Raw genomic sequence first — 25,219 nt, 5'->3', positions numbered from 1 at the left:
TAGATCCTTTGCCATCTGCTAGATTATAGATTTCCCTCTTCCTTTAGAGAGGGCAGGGCCCCTAAGGGAGGATCAGTGGTAAAAAGGGTGAAAGAGTGCCTGAGGCACTGCCATGGTTGTGGATGAGATTACATTTTCTATTTCTGCCTGCTAAAGGGGGCCTGCCGTGATGAATACAGAGAGTTGTTACCATTTAATATCAACTGGCTCCCCTGCAAACTCAAATTATACACAATCAATTGTGACAGAGGGGTACATGTGTGACAAATAACCTGCCACATTCTCTGCATCATTTCACTTCATCACCCATCAATTCACCCCAAACCCAGCAGCCCATTTGGGAATCAATCATGTTATGAAAGTGAGTGATTCGGGGGAGAAAAGGTTTTTAAAAGCTTCCGTGCTCCACTGTGGGTTGTACATTTCTGCAGTATTGGAAACTGGGCACAAAAAAAAAAATAAAAAAATATAAAGGGTGAATTAAATTCCATGAGGTCACTTGTGCCCTTGACTGCATGTTTTAAGTGTTGAGTAATGTTTGAGCACACAAAGTAACAGCTTCTCTCAAACACAATGGAACAGATACGTGAACACAATGCCGCTTCCTGCTTGCATTTCCTTCTCATTTTTCTTGCCTTTCCGTGTGAAATCGAACAAATATTTACCCATTCTGACCAAAACAATCACCTCCTCAAAGGCCAAAGTTTTAAGGCTACTGCTTGTTCCACCTGTGCATCACCCCTACAAGGGAAACGGCTGTCTTTTATTCTGACACAGAGACAATAGTCCAGACCAGGCTCCATGTCACTCAGGCCTACAGGCTCCACGCAAGTCCAGTTAGTAGAGATATGATTAATTATACATACATTGATAGAAACAGCATTCATTATTCATGAGATTCTCAACGTCAAAGCTATTTCCCTCCCTTTCAGCATGATGAAAAGATTTTAAATAATAGGCCCCCTTTGCAGACGTCTGCATTCCAGCGGAGTCGGCTGACGCTAAAGAGGCTTAAGTCAGAGCTGTTGTCTTACCAGGGAATCACTACTTGGGACCAACATCTTTCAAACTGATGGTGGCTGTGTGGGTTCCGGGGTCGCTGTTTTTGTTTTGTCTCCGTCTTAAAAGACGAGGCTGGTGCTTTTAAGCCTTTCAGATGGAGTTATTGTGTCCACTTAGAATGAACACGGAGGTCTACTGTGTCACCAGCAACATAAGGTTGGATAGAGTTTCATTTAACACCTGTTCAGCGCTCAGGTCTGCATGTGTTTTCAGACTTAGTCTGTCTACAAGTCAGAAAGAAAACCTGAGTATCTCTATAAGATTATGATTCATGGTTTTACATAGTAAAAAGGGGGAGGGAGGAAAAAAGACTTGACTATCTACGCTGTTTCCTAAAAGAAATCGGCTTACTTTTCTTAAAGCCTGTGGAGCCTAATCAAACTGAAATAGCAGGAACTTCCCCTTTAGGCAAGTCTTGAGGGATTTTCTTTAATTTGGATGTCAGACTGAAAAGTTTTCACACTCCTCTCATCCCAAAATCCGTTAATGTGTGCATGGTGCCACATGAGAGAGGTAGGTGGTGACTTTTTGAACAGACTCCGGAGGTGTTGAGGGTAACATTTAATCCAGGTAGACTTTGTGGTTTATGGGAATAAGCACGACAAACATGTTTCAGCAGGCAATTCATTTTTTTGTATGAGAGTTACTAGATAGCATTTTCTCTTCTCAGTTGTGCCCTATATTAGCCAGTGATGGGGGGGAGGGGGGCTGGGCATGCTAAATGAGTGCACAAGGAATTCCCAAAGGTTTCTCCCACCTCCCCTGGGCTGGACCTTAAAAATAAACATTCAGAAACACTGCAGATTATGTAAACATGTTTCCCTTAAACGCTTACATGAGAGCAGCGACTGAATAAACAGAATGACTTTCCGTCACTTTTGAAATCAGTAAACTTAGAATTAATTTTTCATTAACTAGATACACATGAGAATGACAGGAATTGGAAATCTTTGAATCTATGAGGAGAGCTGATTTTACATGCTCCAACATGGTGGAGCACGGGATATTTTCTCTGAGCAGCTTAACAGTGGCTGCCAGTCATATCAGTGCTGCTGTAGTCTCTCTGTCTGTCTCTTTTCTCCCTCCCTCTCTCTTTTTCTCTCGCTCACTGTGACAAGGCATCTATCCAGACATTTTAGTTGGATGGAGATTTGCAGCAGCTCATTACAGACTGGGAGGCTCTGTGAGCGGATGCAGTCACTCGGAGATGGATTGAGTGGGTCTGTTTATTGACATGCCTTAATCTGACACTGGGTAAAGGGAATGAGTCACCGCCTCCGGACACACTACCACATCACAGCCACTCCAGCAAATAGGGAGGCAGCACCCAGGATACAAGTGGAACTTCATCAGCGCTCATTAATCCAACTACCCCAGGCCACTTGCTCAAACAAACCATGTTTACACTGTGTGTTGGCTGGATGGACGGGTGATGGAGCTTTTCAAAGGGCATGTGTGCAGGTGCTCAGATCCGCAACGCACACACACAAACACGCATACTGTAGCCCCACACACACACACACACACATACAAACATGTACTCCAGACTCCAGCTCATTAAAAACCCACCCATCCACCCTCCTAACCCACAATCCCCTAAACATAATATCTGCGTACACCAGCTGCTAAAACTCAGTTGATGCACTTTGTCTCGCAAATCAGAGCTGGTGCTCAAATCAGGGGTGGACGATCGGGCTTGATGCCAAAGTACGTATCATAGAGAGGGGCTTTTTATTAAACAGATGGGCATACGAGATCTTTTACTTTGCGTCACAACAAGGCTACTCCTATCAGTAGTCCTATCCAGTTATGGAAGCCTAGTTAGCTTTTTGATCCTGTTTGCTGGTGCTTCAATGTGAAGCACATCTGCTGGTAATATTTGGGATGGTCTTTCTAGGCAGCTGTCAGCACTGGGATTGACAGCAGAGTATTAGCTGCTTGCACATCACCACCGCATCTGTAAATCCAGCTTGTTAACAGGACTGTGACAGACTGCCATCAGGGCAAAGGCAGAACAAAACAAAATCCAACACTATGTGGTCCGGCGCTACCGTTTGTTTTCCTTTACACTGCTGTTAAGTACATTGTCTGAGAGATGTGAACATGTGAATCATCAATATTTTACATTTAACAGTAAATTTACAAAAAAAAATATAGACCTCAGAAAAGTCAAGAAGTGTGTGAAATGTGTAAGCCAGCCACAAACAAAAACAAAGCTTTCTTGAAGAAGTGCACACATGCAGACACATGGGCGCAAAGGCAAAGCAAGCAAAAGGGAATAAACACTGTGTGAGTCACAAAGGGAAGAACACAACAGAAATCTACAATGAGCCACACGTGTTCATACGCAAACACACACACACACACACACACACACACACACACACACACACACAGTCGCAGTGGGGCAGAAAGTCGGAGCAGGGCCTGCTGTCGTCTCCGTCAGGGACTGGGAGCCTGGCAGCTTGAGTTCAGGGCCAGTGGAGAGGGGGCCAGATGCAGCGGGCTTGACCCACTCATTCATAAGGGAGGGGGGTGTTTCAGCAGCTGAAACACACAGGGATTAGCCGCACTGACTTCATTTAATTTAATTTGTATTACGGCCGTCTTTGGGGGCAAACATCGTTTTTCACTGCGGGGGATGTACAGGGTCATGGAAAACAGCAGCAGACGGTGGATCTATGCCTCCTACCCTCGCAGTGGATCCACAGGGGAAGGCAAGGCACTGTGTTCCCACACTCAGGCACACACACACACGCACGCACAAAAACATGCACACAGTCGAGCACAGATCTTGTTTCCCCCTAATTATATCTTTATTATACAGTCAAATCTACCCCACTGAAATGCATCTTAGACCCTGCATCCACCTTTCCACCGCTTGATTTCTTGAAATTTGAATCCTTTTGTTCTGCCACCATAAACAACATGTAGTAATTTTCTGTGCTTATCAAAGCTCTGCTCTGTGCGCTTCTGTGTGCGTGTTTGTTTGTGTGCGTGTATGTTGCAAACACACACACACACACACACTAAGCTGTTATCTACCAAGAACATATCTTAGGGGTGGATGTTTATCTGTGCTGATGCAGATTGGAGTTCTCTTTGTCTCAGTGCAGTGGTACATAATATTATTTGCCCTTTGTTTTTTTCATCATTTATTTCTCCTAGGCTGATATAGTTTGATATCCTATAGCGGAGAAATCCTTTTAGTTACCGCCAGACATCTAATGTGCTTTTACTTGTAATCTGGGAATTTAATAAATGAAAAGGGGAGGAAAAAATCTGTACACAATCGAATAATTCAACTCCCCTTTGTATTCTGTGAAACATGACTTACACTGTTAAGCAGAGGAGGAAAACGACTGCAGTGAGTGAGTACCCAACATGCTTCTTCACAATTTACAATAGCTCTGTGGAAAAATATGGCAGCGATCAGCCATGAAGTCGGCTGTAGCCAAAGCCTGCGGTCATATGAAAGCTTCCTTTCTGTCTTGAGCAGGTGACAGTCTAAAAGAAAGCTAATGTACCATGCACTGGGAAAAGTAGTTTTATTATAAAAACATCCAAAAATAAAGAAAAAATATGTGTGAGCTGCAAAAGCATTGCTTTGTCTCTGCTAGACAGAAAGGACTGTACTGCTGGAGCCTGTACAAGAGGCGCTCACTAGCAATCATTTTTTTCCCTCTCCCCCAGCCCCTATCAAAAGATGTTACTGTGTAAAATGTCAGAGAAAAAAGAGGCAAGAGAAGTAATCTCCTTCTCCTTTTTGATCGCAAGTGGAATAATTGGAACCCTCTTAGGCTCATTACATGAGTTGCCCGCCAGCCAAAAGATGGCTCCAACTGCCCCTCTTCATTCATGTCGGAGCTTTGAAAAATATCGCTTCTTCTAGTAACAACTCTTTAGGAGATGCAATGACTAGAGGTCCTGGTACCTACACTAACGGGTAATCCCACAATGCCTTTGAAAATATATCTTTCAACTACCACTGTCAAACATCGATTTAGCGCAATGGGAAGGAAACAGCAACAATCTGGCTCTGTAATAATGTCATTATGCATATTGCATAGCATCTCTCACCATCTCTCTTTATAGGCAATGCCGTTCTCAATTACATAAGGTATTGCATATGTGTAGCAAGATCATTTGGATCTCTATTACTAATAACCTGGTCTTCATTGTTATTACAACCATGCTTGTAATTATTGTGACTCTAATTACTATTACTGTATTACCCAAATTAACCTTATCCTGGGTTTAGATCACCCGCACTGATGGTAGCCAAGACATGCCTATGAAGAATGGCACCAATGTCCCTTCAGATAAATCCAGTATAATTAGCTGTGTGCCTTACAGGGCCTGTGTGATGGTAATAATTAGAGCTACTGTAGCAAAGGTCATGCAAAACAATTTAGAGAGGATGCTGGCTGCATGGGTAATAGGAAGGGGGTGGGCGGGGGGGCAAGAGGAGGGTAGAGCTCGGATGAACGTGGAGATTCCTCTGCTTTTCCATCTTTCAGAGATGGAAGACGTATGGTTGTTACATTACAGCTGCACTTGGTTCATTTTTAACCAATGCTCTCAAAATAATAGAAACTGAAAACCCATTTTAATGGCAAGTAGACTCCCAGCTAACGTAGTTAAAATGGATCCATGATTAGATTTGAGGAAAGTGCTACAGGGTGTATCTGTGAACTGGTATCAGCTGAAATTGATTTGCTGTTTTTGAGGTGTGATAGCTGCCCTGTCACCCTATTGCTACATATGTTTATAGAGTTTAAAGTGTTTATGCTTACACCTTAGGTATCATTATTAATTGCGAGAAAGATAGAGGCAGAGAGAAACAGAGAGCGAGAGACGTCTTCACCCAAGTGCACAGGTTAATGAGCGGAGTCAAAAATCTTGACACAGAGGTAAACAAGTACTCAAAGGTTCTATTTCTATGCTCCCCCCATGTGGCTTGGCTCTCTATGTAACTCCCAGACTGCACCTAAGCCGAGAGCTCAGGGTTCACAGCCTGAATCCACCGGGAATTTGCACCACTCCCTCGCCTCACCGCCATCACACTCCCAATGAGGTAAGTACCAACCTCACACTCAAATATAGCATCTTAAACAACACATATGTGTGCTAGATTGGTCTCTATTCCCTGCTGCAATACTGAGCTCCTCTCCAACTCCCAATAACACTTCATTAGCAGTGAGTGATACAAACAGCTGTAGCTTGGATAAACCTTTCCTATAGCTCCTGCCTTTGTTTGTCAGTATCACCTGAACTGTGCTACTAAACAGATTAGTGTTCAGCATGATTTTCATTTATTACAAATGAAGTACTTTCACATTACTGTCCGCCGAACCGTTGTTTTTGTTTTAGCTTTTTGAATGGGTTATCCTGCCTTCTGGACGGTTCATGGTTTCATTTCAGAACAGCATCAAAGGAGTGGTTAGACATTTGGGAAATGCAGAGAGTTAGATGAGAAGATTGATAGCACTCATATCTGAGGCAGCAGACGGTTAGCTTGGCTCATCATAAAGGCTTAAAATGGGGAACAGCTAGCCTCTGTCCAAAGCAAAAAAAATCCACTAAAATCCAAAAAGCTAAAACTGAAACTGAGATGGTCCATTTTCTCAAGAAGACAATTGTACTATTTTTATTTTGTGAAAATTGCTAAACATGGGAATAATGGTGAATATAGGGAAATGTAAAGTTTCTGCCACTGTGGTTTTGATTAGTTTATCTACATTTAAATGATTTTGGATTTTTCAATGGTCTTCAACACTTATTTGTTCCGCAACAAAGGCTGGACACGTCAACTGTCAAACAGTTAATAAATATCTGTGTGAAAATGATTAAAGGCAACAAGCATTGCACTCATAAAGCACTGCTGGACATCTGATTTAGCTGCTTTAGTCAGTCAGACTCAACATACTGATGAGAATCACTGGGGTGGGAACGCAGGCATATGCTAAGATCCATATGTTTTTTGTGAGGATGAGGGTTTAAAAACTGTAAATGGTGATTATCATTGATCTCAGCCGTCAGCTGCTTGATCTCGTTGACTCATATCCACACTGGCTATATTGGGTGACGATGAACTGTCCTCCCCCACATCTAAAGTCCCAAACAAGTGTTGAGGGAAGCAGTGATAAGCAGGTCCTTATCCTTTTAAAGACACTCCCGTAATCCAACAGTGGTGGGGAGAGGGAGGGGGCTTCAGCTTTAAGGGATTTAGTCTGGATTATAGCTAGTCCTCCAAATTAAACCAAAAGTCAGCTTTCTGCAGTTGCTCATGCAAGATGACGACTGGCTTGTTACCAGCGCTACTAACAAGGAAAACGATGTAGGTCTATAATTAGAAAATGCTTCCATTCAGCCACCAGGCAAACAAATGTAGGTAATGCAGCAGCAAAACTCAACCCATCCACACCTAAACTGAATATTCTGCCTATCTATCCCCTTTCATGTCGCAGCTGACCTCCCGTGACAGCGCTCAAAATGTCTTCCATGCTGTGTACCTGACTCCCGTTGCCAACCAGCTTAGCCACAGACAAGCTCCTCAGCCAGGGCAAGGCTGCTCTGTCCCCATTGATGCTGCTTCCCATAGCAAAACAAGGCCAAATCTGGGGCTTAGAGGCTAAAATAATCATTACTGGGTAGCGAACAAATGAAAAGTCAGAACACCACTCCCATGTCTGTCCACCCCCACCACTCTTGGCATTTTGTCTGCTGTTCTGTCGCACAAAAACAAAAAGGGGGCAGCCAACTGAGAGAAAAACAAAATTAAGACTGGATTCCCTTTTTTTTCTGGAATAAACAACTAATTCAAGGAAAATATAAATTTACACAACGCTAAAATGCAGGGTTCTTTTGGGAAATATGCTTATTTACTTTCTTGCTGAGAGTTAGAGGAGAAGACTCTCATATTTGTGCGTTAAATATGGAGCTGGAGCATCAAGCATAAAAACTGAAAGCAGGGGGAAGCAGCTAGCCTGGCTCTGTCCAAAGGTAAAAAGCATCTGCATAGCAGCACAGCTAAAGTTCATCAATTAACATATTATATCTTGGTTGTTCAATTTATACAAAAAATGAGGGCAACAAACAGACACTTTAGAAAGTCATTGTTCCCGACCAAGAAATTGGCATATTGAATGGATAGGTATCAATGTGGTATCAACCTTCTTGTTTAACTCTTAGAAAGAAAGGCATATATCCAAAAAATATTGAAATATTCCCTCAAAAGTTATTCCCCTTGCTTGCAGTATTTGTGCTAAGCTATGTTAAATACATCAAAGAGCATCCTTCTCATCTTAATCTTACTAAGAATACAAATATGTAAATTTCAAAAATGTCACATTTTCTAATTGTAACTTTTATTATTCATGTATATATTTCTTTAATGGTTCACAGAAAATGATCTGCAGAGGCATTTTTACTAAACTGTGTATTCATCTTCCCATGTTGATGCATTAACAGCCTGCTGTGATCTAACAATCCCTGAACTATAAGGGCACTCAAACTCAGCTCTGTGGTGACCTTGCTGTCATGCTCCGAGACAGAACAGTCAACCTTTGTTCTTAAAGCACAAAGATTATAAGCAATCTCCCCTTTAGCAAGTATAGATATGCTGCCTTTCTTTCTCGCTAACTCCCCATAAGTCTGAACTGCTCTCAAATACAGAACCGGTACAAGAGAGTAATCTTGAACTAAGGAGGTTACTGGGGAAAAGTACTGCACTCCGAGCAGTCTGACAGAGGCCAAGTGCTTTTCATTCATTAACTTGGCCGCCTTTGCTGTGGTATGTCAAATGGTGGACGTGAAGGGAAAGTCAAAACTGACGTCCCATTGTGCTACACAGCCAGACACTGACTGAACCCGGAATATTGTTTTCTGATGCCATAAGAGAGCACAAAGAGGCGAGTGAAGTCGTTATCAATTCCCTTGCATGGCAATCATAACTATTATCATTAGTGGTGCTTTCATCCTCCGAGCTCAGCCCAGAGTAGATATCTAATTTTTTTTCTGGCACACATTCTTGTCTTTCCAACTTGACCTGGTATCACTCGGGCAAAGAAATGGTTTCCCGCCTCCCTGGAAACTAGATATGGGAGTAAATAATAGGCCTGGGCCCTGTCTGAAAAGCTCTAATCCCAGGAAAACAAACCTGAGCAAACAGGCCCACCTGAATAGCTTTCAGGAAAACTAGATAATCAAAATGCAAAACAGCCTTTGATATAAAAATGAGCCGACTTCTAACAACAAATCCCCTACACCTAACATCAGCAAATTCCCCTCCTGAACTTTTATTTGTGTGCTGTGTTTGGGTTTTTAATGTAATCACACTGCATACGGCACTCCGTCAATGAGCTATTCTGATTTATGTCAGCCTGAATCAGACTGACTGCTTGGAGCTTTACAGACACCATGAATGAGAAAAGGAGCCACACACTGAACACATTAGGGGTCCCACCATCTCCTCAGACAGGGGGACAATGGGTAAGGGGAGCAGAGATAAAGGAGCAGGATAACAGGGGTGAAGGAATGGTTGACGCTGACCGGGCAGAGAAAAGGGGCAGAATGGGAGAAAAGAAAAGAGGAGGCCCAAGACACTGGCCACACAGGGCAGAGGGAACGCAAAGGCTCTGAGAGGCCTATACTCGGTCATAGCCCATTAGGCTGGCTTGGTGAAAATGCTACAGCTCATTACATGCTCTGCCTCTGTTCTGTGGATGAACAATGCACAATTACGCTACCCTGCTGCTCCTCTAGCCATACTGCTGCATGCCTCTGAGGCGGCCGATATTGCTGCTATAGTGGCTCGTCTGCCAACAGCCTCTATGCTCATCAAACATCCCATACATGCAGTCCCTAATGCGCATCCAGGTTTATGTCTAGAAACAAAAGCGCTGTATGAATTTGCTGAAATGGAAGAAAGGGAGAAACAGGAAAGACTGCTTCACCACTGGAGCAAACAAAACAAAGGTATAATGCAGCATTTGAGTTTAATACAATGACGTCTGCTCCCTATTGTCTGCTGTGCCCTCTTCAAATACTTAAAAAATGTAGACATGTGACAAAGGGATAATACTTTTGTTTCCAGCCGAGTTAAGTTTCACTCAATGTTACAATTACTGCAAAGCCAGGCGCCGCGCTAACATACGGATTTAACAAAATTGTAAAGTGTGAGCAGACGACACTGAAAGCACCGTGACAATATCTGCAATGCAGTGAATAACTAAGCTCAGGATTCATCTATCCACCAGCAAATTGGTTCACTTCAAGTTTTCCTCCTTTCCATTCTACAATTATGTATGCAGAAGTTGACATTTAATCTGATGGGGGAAATGCTAACTAACATTGTCCTGCTCCCTCTTTGTTTTAGGCAAAAAAACAGGACACTTGGAAAGGTCATCCTTCCCTGGTGTAGGAGCTGGCTGCTTGGAAAAGTTTCCGTTCACATTGCGTATTGTTACGTTTAACAGAGTCCCTACCCCCCCATTTCCCTGTCATTCAAAAAGCATAGCATCAGCACTCAGGAGAAAGCCCTGGGAATTCTCTCAACAATGTGGCAACAAGTCTGGTAACCGGCAGTTCAACGAAGACAGGACAGTGAAAAAAAATTAAAGCCTGATATCCATGAATTGTAATTAACACCCTTTCTTTCTGCACATTTGGACAAAATTAGTTTTTGGCGCACTAAATTCATAGTGGTTATTACTAGAGAATTACTTTTCTTACTTTGTTTACTTGGTGCAAAACATTCTGGTTTTGATGTTCCATGATAGATATGACTAGAAAAAAATTATTTCCCCAAAGACTGTCTCCCCCAGTATTCTTATCTGAAAAGAGGGACAAATATATTGAAGGAGTGTCAATATTTTCTTACAGTGTTTGCCAATACACATCGTACAAATGCTTCTGTATTAATATTTTTAAGCCAGAGGGACGGAGGTGGGCACATTACTCTTGACATACACTCGATGCGACAGAGCAAACAGTATTGTGAGCTTCAACGGCAAATAGATTTCACTCCTGGCCATAACAAGTCTTGGGGTGTCTGTTTTTAAATATGCAAGATGACCTTTTCTATCCTATATTAATGTAACTGCAGGCTTTTTCAACCACAGGCAGCAAAACCTGCATTAATGAGAGATGGGGTTATTTCCTGGAGCCTCTCCTTGTCATAACTTTTCCTGAGACATGTTTGGCTTTATTAGTTTTCCTTGAAACTTCAACTTAGTTTTGGTCAATACTACATAGAGCAGGAGTTTGACACCCAAACTTTGCATGAATCAGTGTGAAAGGCTGCATATGATAACTGCTAATGATATTTTTCCTAATGGTAAATTTCCACATTGCATCTATGTCGGGACTTGGGAGTCCAAAGATCTCATGACAAACCGAATGCGGCATATTTGTGTCAAAGAGTTTAATTTGAGAAATAAAAAAACAACGCTGCGGGAAACTCATTTAAATGGGTAATTACGTCCACACAGCATTGCTTGCAGGGCTTAACAAGGTGCGTAATGATGTCCCCTTCCCCAGCGATAAACATCATCACTATGTCCATTTCCTTCACTCCATTTAGCCTCCTCTCATTTACGTGTGGACCCATCAACTCTGCAAGCCCATTGCCATTGTACCCTTTTTTGCATTTGGGTAGTTGTCCAGTAAAAATCTTTCAACATAAATTGTTTGACAACTAATAGCATTATGTGCCCATCTTCGGCTCCACAAAAAAAAATCCTCTTCCTTTGATGTTAAATAGATTCAGAAGAAGGTTAATTATTTCCACATGATGGAGCTTTTAAAGTCATTTAAAATACATTTTCATATGCATTGCTGTAGTCTCGAACCAAGTAAAACTATGTCAAAAGATGGATGAATGACTAAGTTGATAAGTACCATATGGCTTTACTTTTTTTATTCTGATGTAATTGTGTGGTTGAGTATGTCTACAAAATAGGTTAAAGATGTCTGTTGTAGCATATATAGTTTGCTGATGTTTTCAAGATGTTCAACCATTTGATCATTTTATCCAGGCCTGTCAAGATTTTAAGGAATAATATTTTCTACCATGTTTACATGTACATAGAAATAATCATGTTTGTTTTTTCAGGGGGAAAAAAGCACCTTGTACTAACAATGGAAAAGTGACATTATTGCTTTCTGTGGAGGTTGATATGGTTTGTGCAATAAAATCTAATCCTCATCCTAACACCACATTTTGCAGTGTAAAATAACATGTTTTAGGCAGTAGCAATACAGGTTTAGTAAAATCATTGGCATTCTATAAATAGATCTCTCTCCCCTCCCCTGTTCCTTTCTGTCTCTCCTCATCTTTCCAGGCCTCGCCGTTTCTCTACAGTATTATTCGCTGTGTATGCTCCTCACCAGTCACATGTGTTTAAGGACACATATAGTGACATGTGTACATCAGACGCCGTCACTCGTGTGTTTTGACTCTTAAGCTCGTTGGCTGGATGCTCTGATCCCAATGAGAGGGTGGCAACCCGGCGGGCCTGGGCGCTTCGGACTGGCTGCCTGGGGTTGTTATGTCATTTCATTGTACCTCTGCAACATCGAGAATGACATGCAGTGATGGGGTGTTGCGGGTTGGGGTCAAGGCTATAAAAACCCAACCAAGTGTAAAACTAGCACTGGTTGTGCATGAAGTGAAAACCATCTTGTTGAGTAATGTCACAAAATCACCCTACAGCTTCACCAGCTTTGTGTTAAACACGATGGGAGGAGCCAGCTGAGGAATGTAATAAGGGGGCACAGAGTACATCACTGTCACAATGTTAATTTATTTCTGACAGACAAGGCTTTATTTCACCTTATAAACACTGACACTTGAAAAGCAGAGTGTTTCTGAAGCCTCTGCCTTACAAATAACCTCTCTAAATAATTAACAGGTTCATCTGCCACTCAATCAGTGCGCATCTGAAGCTTTTGCAGATGAAACGATTCTTTCTCAAATCCTTTGAAAGGAAGAGACTTTAAAGAATGCAACATACACCTCCCACTCTTCCAACACATCAAAAATAAATAAATAAAAATACTGACTTTTAAGATCAAGCAGTTATGTATCCATTCCCTTAACGCACAATATCCGTATATCTGTTGTTTCTTTTCCACCAGGATTGACAAACTGTTCAGAGATGAAGAGGTTCTGTATCATCTGAGAATCTGACTTTTTTTTTTTTCCGTAAAGCTTTTTGACAAGACATTGGCTATGTGCCCTTTAGCTTCCTGTACTATACTGACTCTATAAACCATTTATAAAAGTCTTAACCTGCTATGGCACCTGTGTGCTCAAAGGAAAGACTGATTTTTTTCCTTATTTCTTTATGCAGTTCTAATGCTCATCTTGTTTTAAAAACACAGACCAAGACTGAGATTGAGATAGTTTTGCTGCAAATGTCAGATGCATTCACTTCTATTCAAAAATGGTAATGAAGACTGAGTACAGAGATGGCAGTCAAATACTGCAAAACAAAAATCAGGTGAGGAACTTTTGCATTTGAAGTGTAAGCTCCAGTCGCTGTCTCCTGTTGCAGTACTGCGTGCAATCAGCAACAATGTGACATGAGATGCAACAAGAGATAGAGTTTTACATGCTTCTCCGTTTCCTCTGTCATCCTCTCCTAATTAAACTAATTTCAACCAGTAGTTAGAGTTTTCTTCTTTCTGTCAGCCACAGCATTGAGTCAACAAACAAAAGCCAAATGATTCTGCCAGATACAGCCTACAAAGATGTGGTAAATATTGAATTTCTACTCAAAATCTACACCATCCTCTTGACCAAAAACGACCTTCAGAATGTTTCTTTTTTTACAGTTATATTGAAAATCTTTGGAGCCCCGAAGGGGACATGTGGGAGGTAAACAGGGATGGGTGAAAAAATAAATAAATTAAACTTTTGTATTCGCCCAAGCAACTTTTGCATTCTCTCAAAACACGTTTTCATTCAGCTCAATGTAATTCCATGTCAGTTTGGTATCATACGGGATCGTCCCAGATTGAAAATGTCCAGTATTTTCGTGCATACACGATGTTTTCACATGCTTGGAATGACATGTAGTGGTGTATTGATCATTTGGCATTCCAGGTACAATCCTGTTTGACCGCTGCTTCAGTGGGCTGGTCGCCTGTCAAAAAATCCACAAAGATGCTTGTGTCTTTTTACCGTCTCTCTGTGGCCTGTCGGGGTGCGCATGAGAGCCTCCTGCGTGTCGTTCCGGGACTTTGCCGACCTGACCTGAACACCAAGTGCACATCTTCTTTACCCACACGTAGTCCATGTTCTCTGCTTTTAGGGTACATCCACAAGGAGCTATGAAGTTGCCCAGAGTGCTGCAGTTGTTTGCTAATGAATGCAGCAGAACGCAAAAGTTTCTTCGGAGAATGCAAAATCATTGTGAGAAAATGCAAAAGTTTCTCATGAATACGCAAAAATATTCACCCTTTTTTTTTGCCCATCTATTTTTTTCTCAACCATGTCCCCTAGGGCCTCTGCAAAAAGCTGCTTAGATGAGAGAAAAATATCATTTATTTTGTATATTCTAAAACTGTCTACAGTAACATTTAGGAATTAGGCAGTAAATATGTAAAAATTTCATTAACACTAGAGCTGCCCTATAAAATCTAACAATGAAAGATGGAAACTATTAAGGAAAATCTTATCAACAACATTTATAGCCAAGCATATCTTAAACACCAGGGAATGATGACAGTATCAAAATAACATTATAAGAGTACTTTAAATGCGAATCACAAGAATGTTTGATTATCGACAATGGTGGATTATGCCTCTCATTTCTCCTTCTCCAAGATTCCTGTGTCGGTCATAATGATGTAAATGATAATGTCACTGCCCATATTTCAAATAAATGTGACACTCCATAAGAGATATTGTGTGTGCGTGTGTATTCATGAGTATGTGTGTGGGAGGAGATTGGCAGTTTCAACAGATGTGTAGTATGCACTGACAGCATGACATCTACTTTGCATGCTCAATATGACACGTTTGAATGCTCCCATGCATATTGTCCTGATGTGAAGTGATAGCGAGGGATGTGCAGCCTCTCTGGAACCACTCCCTGTTGTCTCTTCTACATCAATATCAAAACGTCTTCCTTACTCACAGGGAGAAAAACAACAAGACGGTGCACTGAGATACCTTGTCAGTTGTTTTGTTTCAATGTTCATTTTCTCATTTAGGTGCCTTTGATTGACTTTGAGAACTGAACAAACAAACAAAATGTACATCCATTTCTCTTTTGTCAGAATCTGAACCTGACACTGCAGCATACACAGCAACACAGTTTCACTGAGACTTCTGTGCTGTAGCAACAATGTCTTTAAGGAAATAATGCAAAAGGGTACCTGGACGATGATTGTATTGATTATCAATTAACTAAACTTGTAAAGCGCATTGTCCGGCAAACATTTTACACCATGTAGTGCAAAGTCAAACTCCCCCTTTTTAAAAAATCAATTTATTTCCTTTTTCTGATTCATTTATCATCTTTATAAAAGAAAAATATGCAATCTCTTAGCTGAATAAGGCTAATCAATAAAGTGAGATAACTTATTTTCCTGCTGTGTTCATTATCTGGAATCACAGGTGTGAGAAGCCTTAGTACACATTACAAATTCAAAAACACATTCTAGCCAAAGGCCATTCCTTTACTGTATAATTGTCTCCCCCACCAAGTGATTCACTATAATTAAGCCATGGAAGACAGCTCTATTCTCCTGTGAGCATTCATATTAGTGCTACCACAGGCAGGTCTAACAAACATCTCACAGCTGATGCTTCTCAAAACAATGGACAGAAATGCTCAGGGAGGTATATACTGGTACACATTCTCACAAGGGAGAGTACAATATACACAATGCAATTGCAGGTATGGGGCCTTTAGGGAGACCTGTCACCGTTATCTTGGCTAGTCTGCTTCTTGTATGTGTGTGCGTGTGTGTGTGCGCACGCACCAAAGTGCTTTGTCTGTAGCAGGAAAAGCTCGACTCCACCTGCTCTGACATAAGCGGGATGCTCCATGTGAGCTAACAGCGAGGAGACACTTGCATCATTTTAAAACATTTTTTACAAACGGACAGGAGCCGATATCCTCTTTACCTCCATTAGCAAACCTAATCTGACCTCGTATCCACATTCTGATGCCTATGATAATTTTAATCTACATGTTTGGAAAATAAACAAACACAGAGACATCATTGTGCCCTGGTGTAAAAACAAAAAGCTCTTCCGCCAAGGATAAATGAATCATGGATAATTATGAGGTTGCCCTCAGGATGAAAACAATTTTTTGGGGACAAAGCAGCCTTAGTAATCACCACAGAGCAGCCACTCGTGTGTCCCAGCCAGTCAATGGGATATGGGTTGAGGACTTGTGGAGTCAAGTGGTTTCAAGCCCAAGCTTGCTCATTGTAACAAAGCAATTATCAGTCATTTCACTGCTGTTTGTTTGTGCTATAAATGGCGTTGTAATTATACCGAAAACATTTTTTATTTAAGAGCAACATTTGTACATACTGTAGAGCTTCTGTCTTTTGCAAATGTCACAATGGGGAGGAAAGAAAACAATGACAACTGTTGTTGCGGTGGGGTTACTCTGTTGAAGGGTGAGGCGTGCTCTCGCTACCGCTACTTCTCACTTACTTTCTCTATCACACACAGATTCTCTTCTCTAAGTCCAGGGAAAATATGCAAAGATCAGGTCAAAGAGATGTTTGTCAACATCATGTGCAAGGCGGAGAGCAATGGAAGCTGCATGCTAAACAGGCCCAGCCTGTATCAAGCCCATCAACTGCCTCTAAGAAAATTAGAAAACGTGGTCGGGCTCAGACACCTGGCACTGAGGCTCATTCACCCTCACTCACTTCTTCCCTTCCTATCTTCCTATCTGCCTGCACACAGCTCTATAACGACTACTCTGAGCTTTGCATATGGAATCATCAAAATCAATCTTCAAACGTATTTGTCTCGCTCTCCACTTTTTCATTAGCTGAAGCAAATAAAGGCTCTCCTAATCCTGCGGCAAATGTGCTTTTATTGGATAGTTGAGCCACAGAGACAGGATGTTGCTGGAGCTTTTCACAGCGTCGGTTGATTTCTTTGTACAGCCGGGCCCACATTTTTTTGGCTGAGGAAAGGGTAGTGTTGACCTGCATAGCACTGCCTACTAGCAAATACAATCACAGCATACGGGTCGCTGCATGTACCTGCTGAATCCCCCACCTCTGACCAGATAACACCAGAGGACAACCCCTACTACATTTCTCATTCTTTACCACCTGTGTTACTCTCTCTCTCTCTCTCACGCGCACACACACACACACACTCAGTCAGAACCAGCTCAGACAAGCCCAGTAAATCAGCATGCCTGTAAGTAGGTCTCATTGACCCCACAGGATCCATCGGTGCCTGGATCTCTCTGGATCATCCAGTCAATACATCAATATCCATCTTGTGTTTCTTGCTTTAAGACCCCCACTCCCAACAACACACCCCACCTTCTTCTCACTGAATGTCAAACGGAGATTGGAGTCATCAATTACAAGTGTGTGTGTGTGCACGTGGAGCTAGAGCTTATTTGCTGCTGTCTACAGGAGTGAGCATGATACACACATACAGTTACACAAACACACACACTCAGTGATGCACATTTTTCTTCTCTCACACACACACAAACATAAATGTCCCTTTCTCCCATGGGATCGAGGAGAAGTGGGTCATGAGGACAAGAAAAGAGGTTGCCCAAAGAATCCAATAGACTAGTTCATATATACGAAAATCTATAAACTAAAGATCAGCTGGTCAACATACACTCTGTCAGCCTGAATAGTCTTTCAAGTCAGACCTCCACTGCTCTGCTGTAGCCATGCATGGTATGTCAGGGTAATTCAACGGCTGGCAGTGCAGAGCGGCCATGCGGTAAGACTGCAGCCAAATGGACGACACACAGATAAAGCATTTAAGCAATGATTATTCTTTCTGCTAGCACCTGAAATGACGTGTGGTGGAGCTGATTACCTGGGTCAATACATCTGGCAGGTGCTCAAACTCCTGTTCTTTTTGCAATAGCTCAGCACACATAAATAAAAAAAAAAAGAAAACAAGTGGCGTAAGAGGGGCCAAATAATCCACTTTGTCAGGCCTCCAAATTCTGCTTGGCAAAGCACTCTCAGTCACAGGTCAGCCTCAATGTCTCAGCCCCTTAAAATGCCTTGAAGGACTCCAGTCAGATCGCCTGACATAACGTCACACGTGCCATTTTGAATAGCTCAGCTCTCCGTCAATAACACAGACATTTCACTGACACTATACTCATTACAATGGAATGCTAAATATCACTAGACCTTGAGATGTGTTGAAAGGTAGTGGATTGTATCTCCATCTCAAATTCTTAAAGATACAGCACCACCAAGGAGAACTAATAATAGTAATTAATAAAAATGGAAATCTAACAAAGCTGACTGTTACTTCTTCTACTGAAAGCTCACATTTAGTGATAGAATCAATTTAAAAACCAAACCTCCCCTTTTCTTTCACCTCTCACAACCCAAAGCAGCCCAGCTAAGGATTTAGGACAGAGCACAGTCACGAGTTGTATCTCACCTCTGGCAGTGGCATGCCGTTGATGATGAGGTCTGGCTGCTGGTGGCCCTGCCCAGTGAACGGGTGCTGATAGCCATGGTTGGGAGCCGCATTGCGTGAGTTCTGGTTCTCCACGTTGAGGAAGGTGCTCTCGGAGCGCCTGCAGCCCAGCGGCAGGCTCTGCTGGTGGTAGTCGAAGTAGTTGAGCGAGGAGGTGAGAGATGAGCAACTCACCACATTCATCTTGTCTGTCTCCTCGACGTCACGTGGCACCAGGCGGATGTCATTCTTGCTCAGCTTCTTCTTCTTGCTGGACTTCTTCTGGTTGCCATAAGAGTACTCCGCCACCCTGCGCAAGTAGAAGAAACTGAACAGACTCAATAAAGCAGTGTTCTGCCTTCCCTTCCTCTGTCCACACGGTCAAAAAGCTTGCCCGCCATGCCAGCTAGGGCACTGTTCGACCATGGGTGCCAGACAAAGGCTCATTGCCCGTGTCCAGGAGTGGAACAGCACACTTAAGTGACTCCCCACTCCCGGCTTGCAATAGAGCTGTCATCCCTTGTTTGCATTTGCATGCTCAATAATCGACATGTCACAAACAGGCAGAAAATATGCAAACATGCCAAACCACAGAAGCAAGGCAAAAGAACACTGATACTGAGCAGCACTACCGGTATATGCAATCGTATTCAAAGCACACAACCCACACTAATTCCATTTTTTCTTTCATTATCACGCGAGCCCACTAGCAATACGGAGTGCAGGAGAACTGCAGATTCAGATTCATTTAGTTGCTCTCAGTGGCTGCCTCAAACTTGAACTGAGTATTTTGACTTTAATAAGAGCAAATGAGCAACACAGCCATGTTTTATCAAAGGAACCTCAGACTGGGGGAAATATCCTTTCTTAAGCACTGCTTTGCAGTTTTCCACAGGAGAACAGATGCTGTATACTCTGTAGTGATGACTACAAACTTCGCTAGACATATTCCATATAATTGGTGATGTTTTTTACCATCTGCATTACTTCAAACTCTGGAACCTTGCAGCATGGAGCATATGGTTTATTTTCCTTTAAAGCCCACAGGAAAGCTAAAGTTACCCATGAAATTGCAATATCTGGAATGTCTCTGTTCCTGTCTCTTGTCTTGTCTTGAACATCTCTGCTATACTAGCCCCCACTGCCCTCTGTTCCTCACTAAAATGCAGCTTTAATCCTCTGTCGCTTCTAAAATCACACTGGTTTAGAAGCACCACTGTAGTTTGTCTTTTTCATTTTTCTTTTAGATTGCATCTTGAAAACACCTCCCTCCCCCATTCTGCTCCCCCTTGATTCTGAGAAAAGAAAATGGGCAACTGCAGGGGCAGAAAATACTCCATCTCTTTTTCATTTATCATTTTAACATGTTGTCTCTCTACTCTGTGCCCAAATTGAAATCTGGGAGGGGGAAATCTTCAGAGTCAGGCAGACTGACAGAGGACAAGCAATAAATTGGAGATAACTGCTCCTCATATTTGAGGTGGCGACTGAGAAGCACAGCACATCAATGCTGATTAAAGCACCCAGCAGGGAAAGTGGCTCACACTAGGAGAGTAAAGAAGTGGGAGCAGTTTTGAATTTGTTGTTGTGAATCCTTGTCTCATCTCTGGACGAAACGTATAACTGACATTTAAAATATAATATTGCATGAAGTAGCTTCTGTGATCAAGATGTCAACAAGCTGGTATCAATCAGGCTTCAATAAAACACATTTAAAGTAGTTTCTTAACATTCCTATGATGAGAACATGTGTGGGTTCTTCCTGTTAACAATGTGGTCACTATTGAAAGTGGAGCAGTGTTTTTTTTCTTTACTTAGAGCTACTTGAGAGAGAACAAGAATTCATTTTAAAGTCGCAGCTCTGCAATTTACAAAGCGCTGAAAAGGACTTTAAAGTGGTGATAATGTTTTACAATTTAACAAGCGTTACATGAAAAAAAAAACACACATTTCTAAATCTATATCAAGAAAAAAATCAGAGCAATGTTGGGGGTGTTTTAGAATATTTTTTTCTCGAGAACATGCTTGAAAAATGGCCTAAATTGACAACAAATTAACAAAATAATGTTTGGAGCAAAATATGATTATAGCTTCAGGTTAAATTCTCAAATCCAATCTATATGTAAATTTATAGTGGTGTTTTGGCACAGGGAAATCAAAGCCAGAGCTGATGATCAGATTGATGAACTAAACACAATGTTCAATATGCAAAGTCCGGAAAATAATAATTTGCTCCTTTCCAAGAATCTGGGTAAATAGTTAATGACTATGATGTGGTTTACAGGGTTTTATATAATCTAAACTACTTTTTTTTATTATCATTTTTTTTACATTTGCTGTCTAATTTCTTTTAATTCTGCTGTTGTTGTTACAAATGTTCTTTGCTGCAGAAGAAAGCAGAGGCAAACCTGAGTGATGCTAGAGGTCCATAATCCATTATCACTTTAGATTAAAGCTCATAACAGACAATCAGCCGTGTTGGATGTTAAATAACAAATGTTTGGGACTGCTATTGAACCAGTAGGACTTTAATTGTCCGGCAACACATTCGCAAATTGAACATGACAGTTGAACCGTCATATTTATGAGTCAATTGGTTGCAATGGATGAATTAAATCAATCAATCACGTTTCCGTAACACGGAACAGTGGGCCTAAGCAGAATGTGTCTGATTGAACGCAGTCGGGGTTCAGCTGTGGAAAAAAAAAATCTGCAGTCCTCACATTCAGGCCTCTACATGCTGCATGACAAAAGCAATGCACTGACAACTAGCAGTTTCAGGCACGATAGCGGACACACGCACAAACACAAACACAAACACACACACACACACACACACACACACACACACACACAATCTCTCTTTCTTATTTGTGCGCGCGCGCACACACACACACACACACACACACACACACACACACACACACAGTCACACACAGTCACACACACACATCCACGAGATTTACTCAGTACCTGCAGTTGTACGTCCGGATCTCCTTGTTATCCCTCTTGCACTTGACCGCCACAAAAATCATGGTGACAAACAGGATGGCGGCGATAGAGCCCAGAGCGATGATGAAGATGAGGGACAGGTTGACAGGTCCAATAGGATCCTGCGTGTTCAGGTCTGGTGAGAGGTACACCACGATGTAGGCCGAGGCTGACAGGGAGGGCTTGCCGTGGTCCCTCGCCACCACCGTGATCTCGTAGGTGGACTTGGCGTTTTCTCCAAACATCCTGGTGGAGCGCACCTCTCCGTTCACCTGGTCGATTTCAAAGAAAGCCCTGTCCCCCTCTGAGATGGTGTAGGTCAGCCGCCCGTTCTCCCCCTCGTCGTAATCGTCTGCCTTAACTTGGGTCACCATGTAACCCACCCCAGCGTTTCTTGGGATGGAAACCTCCGCGGTGCCATTAACCAGTGGAGGGTTTGTCATAACAGGTGTGTTGTCATTGACATCCAAGACAACAATACGCACCGTGGCGTTACTTGATAAGGAGGGGTTACCGTTGTCTCTGGCCAAAACTTTGAAATCAAAAGTCCTGGTGTACTCATGGTCGAATGATCTCATGGAGTAAATGCGGCCTGATGGGTTTATGCTGACATATGTGTTTACATCCATGTGCTTAATCTCACCGGGGACGATGGAGTAGGAAACTGTGCCATTCATTCCCAAATCCGGGTCTTCTGCTGACACTGCTAGCAGACACGAACCGGGCAGGTTGTTTTCCATCACCATCTCTTGATAGTGTGGTTTGAGGAAGTGGGGAGGGTTGTCGTTTTCATCTGTGACTTTGACTACCAAAGATTTTGTGGCGCGTAAAGGGGGGGTGCCACTGTCCTCCGCTTGGATAGTCAGGTTGTATGTGTCCTTTTGCTCTCTGTCCAACCTGCCATCTACAAGTATAGTGGAGAAGCTCTCATATTCTTGAAGTCTGAACGGAACATTGCCCTGCAGCCTGCACTGCACTTTGCCGTTTGCCCCAGAATCCTTATCTGACACCCTCACTAGCGCAATGACATATCCACGCTGCGCGTTTTCACTAACTTCCACCATCTCTGTGTTCAGTGAGAGTAAACTGATGACAGGTGGGTTATCGTTCGTGTCCATCACATTCACTGTGACTTTGCAGTGAGCTGGGATAGAGTTTGGACCTAAATCTTTGGCCTGGACGTCGATCTCGTATATTTGTGCTGTTTCGTAATCCAAAACACCGTTGACAGTGATGATCCCGGTTCTGGAGTCAATTTTGAACGCGTCCCTCGTTTTTTCGGTGACGTAACTGTGGAACGAGTACACAACCTCTCCATTAGTGCCCTCGTCCGGATCCGTAGCATTCAAGTCTATGACTAATGTATTGATGGGGGAGTTCTCCATCACGTTCACCGTATACACTGTCTCGTCAAAAACTGGGTTGTTGTCATTAGAATCAATTACCTTGATGTTTAACTGGACCGCGCCTATCTTAGGAGGGTCTCCTCCATCTTCTGCGCTGATTTCATAGGTATAGTGGGACTGGGTCTCCCTGTCTAACGATTTTTGCACGACGAGCTCAGCAATTTTGGACCCATCCCCTCTGGTCTTTATTTCTAGTCCGAAAAGCTCATTTGGGGTGATGGAATATGATTGCACTCCAAAGATCCCCGAGTCCGGATCGCTTGCCCCCTCTAGGGGAAACCTGGTACCAGGGGAGGCATTCTCAGAAATTTCAATGTCAATGTGGCTCGTTGGGAATCTGGGTGCGTTGTCGTTCAAATCCTCAATTTCAACTTTGATGACACAGATCTCCATAGAGTTTGACATCACTTCAAGGGAAATAATGCACTTCGGGTTCTGCCGACAAACTACATCCCGATCTATTTTCATTTGGGTTGTAAGGATTCCGGCTGGACTGAGTTCCACCCATCGTGGTTCTGAATTGGAAATTACCCTTAAGTATGGGGGCTGCGGTGCAATCTGAAATCCTTGCTTTAGCGCGTCCTTTGTCACATTTCCAATCACTGAGCCGGGCTTCATCTCCTCGTTTATTCCATATTTTAGGTTGATCACAGCCTCAGCCCCGACCCAAAATAATAGGAGAACAGCAATTAATTGTAACAATTCCATTTCCTTGGTTGGCATTGTACCTGTTGAGTTTTTCTCTGCTTAATAAAGACCTTGATTATTGCGCACAAGAATGCACGTCAGAGAAAACAGGAACAGGGCTCCACATGAATCATCTCGTTAAAGTGTCTGGAAAAGTGTTTGGATGACGAAAAGCTCTTGTGTATGCAAATTATATCATGCTGTGAAAGCTATAATTGTAACAAGTGCCTTAGCCTATTTTACTCTTCTCAGGCAGAGCACATCCTCCGGTCTACTGCAGCGGACGAAACATTGGGGACGACAGATCTGTGAAAACATGCTGAATCTTCTCACAACAGTGCTTTAGCCGTGTAAATCCGTGCAGCTCTTATCAAGCGGCAAACTGGTCTTACACATGACTCATATGGTGAACTGTCCATTTTCAAGTGCGCTGAAAGGAGGACGAATGCTCGGACTGCATAGACACAAAAAAAAAGAGAATTCCCGTGAGCCACAAAAGTCCACAATATTTTAAATCTTCCGTGCAGATGAAGAAATAGGGCTCAAAAGTCCGTGTTAAATTCTCCGCCTTGATGCCAGCATATGTTTAAGTCGCATTTTGGATGAACATCTTGCTCTGTGTCATATATTACAAGCAGTAATAAAATTTCCTCTTCGGTCGGCAGCTATGGGCTTTCAAACTGCACATCTGACGAGGAAAAGCTAAAAGCATCTGCAGTCACAAAATTATTCAACAGCTTAAGTCCAGATATCTTTGCCTAAAGAACAAGGGTGCAATTGCAGGAATGTCTCATCACATCACTGAAGTCCCGATTACCTTTCTATTTCCAGCAGATTTAGTCTTTCAACCACCTCCGCAAGTCTTGAAGCTTTTACTTACTAATTAATTTCCTCGTATCTCACTTGGAAAAGGCTGCACATATCCCGATAATTAGTCCATGCAACAACACACACACAAAAAAAAAAAATCCGATGAAAATGTAGCCAAAAGCCAGTGGGAGAAAACGTTGCTAGAGCCTACAGTATGTACAAAACGCATTTCATGTTGGGCTGCAGCAAAGTAGAAGCACGGACGCCTATATCCAGCCTGGTTGAGGCAGAAAAAAAAAGAAAGAAATCACCACGCGTTGCCAGTAGGCTGTCTAGTTGACTCCAACAAGCGCTCCTCTCGCTTCACTGGTGCACACTGGCGGACGCGCAGCTCCGAGCTGAGCGCTCCGTCTCAGGACCCGCAATCCCCTCAGCCAATCAGGGGTTACACAGGAGGGCTGGAGCTGCTGGTGGGTGGGGCAAAGTACAGCAATGAAACACGGCCAACTACCTGTTCTCCTGCAGATGGACGACTCAACGGGCAATTACAGCGTACAAGTTGAAACACGGAGCTGTGTATTAGATGATCGTTAGAGCGGGC

General features: G+C 42.6%; 1 protein-coding gene across 2 annotated transcripts in view; it reads right to left on the bottom strand.

Annotated features, from left to right (window-relative positions):
* Positions 1 to 24,224, bottom strand: part of pcdh19 (protocadherin 19) — a 53,751-nt gene extending 29,527 nt beyond the window's left edge. The window contains exons 1-2 of one of the 2 annotated variants that reach the window (XM_070837467.1): positions 21,698 to 24,224; positions 18,707 to 19,052 (exon numbers count right to left, since the gene is read on the bottom strand). In XM_070837467.1, the coding sequence (XP_070693568.1) occupies positions 18,707 to 19,052; positions 21,698 to 23,844 (2,493 nt within the window). In that variant the 5' untranslated portion in view covers positions 23,845 to 24,224. The remainder of the gene's footprint in view (positions 1 to 18,706; positions 19,053 to 21,697) is intronic. The other variant, XM_070837468.1, reaches the window with a different exon arrangement.
* Positions 24,225 to 25,219: the final 995 nt, after the last annotated feature.

This window comes from Pempheris klunzingeri, chromosome 9 (assembly GCF_042242105.1).
Source record: "Pempheris klunzingeri isolate RE-2024b chromosome 9, fPemKlu1.hap1, whole genome shotgun sequence".
Lineage (NCBI taxonomy): Eukaryota > Metazoa > Chordata > Actinopteri > Acropomatiformes > Pempheridae > Pempheris > Pempheris klunzingeri.
This window is presented reverse-complemented; position numbering and strand designations above follow the sequence as displayed.